A 3050-nucleotide genomic window follows, 5' to 3' on the forward strand; every position below is an offset into this window, starting at 1 on the left:
TCGCCTTAAAGTCAAGGCTCGTACTGCGCTGGCTGCGCGGCATCCTGCAAGGGTTTCGCTCACCTGGGGAATGCAGCGAGGTGGGAACGCTGCCCTTCGCCTCGCTGCGAAGGGCTCCAGAGCAGAAAGCGAGCGTTGCCTGCAATGAATGCTGAAGGAGAAGGGGGAAAGGAGGTGATGGTCCCGGGGATGAGGTGTGGCAGCGGCTGCTGGAGGGGCTGCGGGCTCCGCACCACCTGCAAGTGGGTAAATGCTTCAGCTTGGCCCGTGCTGGGCTGGCAGCAGCGTCCGTGCAGCGGCATCTAGTGTCCCAGGGGCTTGGGAAGCCGGGCAGCATCCCGCACCGCTGCCTGCAGCATCCCGCACCACTGCCTGCAGCATCCTGCATCCCGTCTGTGGCATCCCGCACCGCTGCCTCCATCATCCTGCATCCTGCCTGTGGCATCCTGCACCGCTGCCTGCAGCATCCCGCACCACTACCTGCAGCATCCCGCATCCCTTGGCTCTAGTATCCTGCACCACTACCTGCAGCATCCCGCATCCCTTGGCTCTAGTATCCTGCACCACTACCTGCAGCATCCCGCATCCCTTGGCTCTAGTATCCTGCACCACTACCTGCAGCATCCCGCATCCCTGGCTGCAGCATCCCTCATCCCCGGCTGCACAGCATCCTGCATCACCAGCCGCATGGGTGCCCGCAGCATCCCACACCGCCACCGATGCTTCCAGCATCCCAAACCGACCGCCGTGTCCATGCCGCCGTGTCCAGCCCCCGCCATGGGCCGTGCTCCCGGCGCTGGCATCGAGGGTGTGCGGGGTCGGAGCAGGATGCTCGGGGCCTCGGGCAGGCGAGGAGGGCGTTACCTCCAAGGATGGAGACCCCACTGCCTCTCCGGGCTCCTGGGACAGTGTTTGACCACCATTGTGGTGGAAGAGGTTTCCTGAAACCTAAATGTGGTAAATTAATTATCTAGAATTGTAATTTTGATCTATCTATAATTGGCTACCTCGTTATACCCAGTCCAGCCCAAGCCTAATGGTGCCACCTTGGCCCTGGGGCACAGGTCCTCGCTGGAGGTGCGGGGTCGGCTCTGTGAGTCGTCCCGCGTGGTCGCTGGAGCCACAGCCACTGGGCCCACAGCATCCTGATGACCAAACGAAACGGGGCCGGGTTTAGCCGCTTCCGCCATGCTGTGCCGATCGGGGCGCAGCCCAGACAGCGGGGTGATGGGCACCGGGTTGTGGTGCTGTAAGGAGGGTCCCGTGTGCCTGCTGACCCTGTGGCTGAGGTGTTGTTGAGTGTCCTTCACCCCTCTGGGGTTTCTCCAAGGCCGGGATGTGCAGCAAAGTGGAGCTGGGAGCACCCCACATCCTGCATCCCGCTGTGTTTGTCCCCCCCGTCCCACCTTGCTGCGGGCAGAGGGGAAACCGAGGCAGGGCAGGGCGGCCGTGGGAGCGCTCCTGGGGGGACAGGGACTTCTTTTTTGCCGGTCTCCGAGGAACACTGAGCTTGCTGCCTGGTTGCAGCACCGTCCCTCGCGGGGCCGGCTGTGCCGGGACCCCTGCGAGCGCCCCGTCTCTCCCTCTCCCCCAGGTGAAAGTGTGGTTCCAGAACAGGCGGACGAAATACAAACGGCAGAAGCTGGAGGAGGAAGGACCCGACTCTGATCAGAAGAAGAAAGGTTCCCACCACATCAACCGATGGCGCCTCGCCACCAAGCAGTCGAGCGGAGAAGACATCGACGTCACCTCCAATGACTAAGGCAGGGACAGGCTCCTGGTGCAGCCACCATGGAGAGGAACCCGGGGGAGGAAGGGGGGACACAGGCGGCATCGCCAAACGAACTCTAGGGACGTCGCCGAAGCCACGGCCACCGCCCGCTGCCTTTCCTCCGGGGCGCCCGGCCTGACCGGGGACCCGCACCCCCGTCCCCCCCCGCCGCCCGGGGCGTCCCTCGGAGGTGCTTTTCGGGAAGCTCCCCGCCGCCGAGCCGAGGAGGAAGAGGAGGCTGCCAGGGCGCCCGCGGCCCCGGGACGCGACCGCGCATCCTCCTCCGCGCTGGAAGCCGTCCGTCAGCCATAAGATCAAATAAAACCGTCCTACCTAGAAGCTCAATGTACCCAACCCCTTTTTCGTTTTCCTTTTTATTTTCTTTTTTTTTTTCACCTCCCTCCTTTTCTTCGTCGTTTTTTTTTTTTTGGTTTGTTTTTTTTTTTTTACACAGTTTTATTTTAATTTATTCTTTTATTTTTGTGCCTGTGTGCGTGCGTTCCCTGTCGTAGGTAGTCAGCAGCTGTAGCGTGTGTTACTGCGTGGTAATAAAAAGCAAAATGCGCTGGAAAACTGTCTGGTTGCCTCAGTGGAGGAGGGGGACAAGGGGACCGTCCCCTCTCCCATCGCCACTTGAACGGCCACGGGGATGTCGGTGTCCTTCTTGCATGGGGGGGGGACTGGGTGTCACCGGGGAGGGATGGGTCCCACGGGAGCGATGGAGCCAGGAGAGCTTGGTGGCCCCATCGTGGTGGGTGCTGGGGGGACGAGGTGACCGTGAGGATGGGGGTCTCCCTCGGGGGTCCCCAGTGGAGCGGGGCCACCCCGGGGTTGGCCGCAGGTATGAGAAGGAGGGGTATGCGGCAGCTTCGGGGCCGGCAGCCTCACACCTGCGCCGGGGATTGAATGTCGGGGAAAGGCAGGATGCAAACGGCTCTGCCTCCCTCCCGCTCTCCCGGGAATATCCCGCCTTAGGGATACCCCCAAGACATGGGGTGCCAGGGGCTGGCAAAGGGACCGCCCCCGATCCCTGGGCGCTCCTGGGACCCCCCCAGCAATGAGGGACTTGGGGGGGGGTCCTCAAGGGACAAAGGTTGGGCGTCCTTCCCACGTCTCGCCAGAGATTGGGGGAAAGAACACTCATAATAATTATATAAAATAATATATACACAAATATAATAATTAAGATATACCATATATACATATATATACACACATTGTATACATACATCTATATACACACGCACACAATATATACACATGTGTATATAATTTGTGT

The 3050-nt window shown here is 60.7% G+C and overlaps 1 protein-coding gene across 1 annotated transcript in view; it reads left to right on the forward strand.

Moving 5' to 3' along the window:
* Positions 1 to 1762, forward strand: part of LOC132317056 (homeobox protein EMX1-like) — a 3690-nt gene extending 1928 nt beyond the window's left edge. The window contains 2 exon segments of the mRNA XM_059817850.1: positions 1022 to 1077; positions 1595 to 1762. Of these exon segments, the coding sequence (XP_059673833.1) occupies positions 1022 to 1077; positions 1595 to 1762 (224 nt within the window).
* The last annotated feature ends 1288 nt before the right edge of the window (positions 1763 to 3050 follow it).

This window comes from Gavia stellata, chromosome 5 (genome assembly GCF_030936135.1).
Source record: "Gavia stellata isolate bGavSte3 chromosome 5, bGavSte3.hap2, whole genome shotgun sequence".
Classification (NCBI taxonomy): domain Eukaryota; kingdom Metazoa; phylum Chordata; class Aves; order Gaviiformes; family Gaviidae; genus Gavia; species Gavia stellata.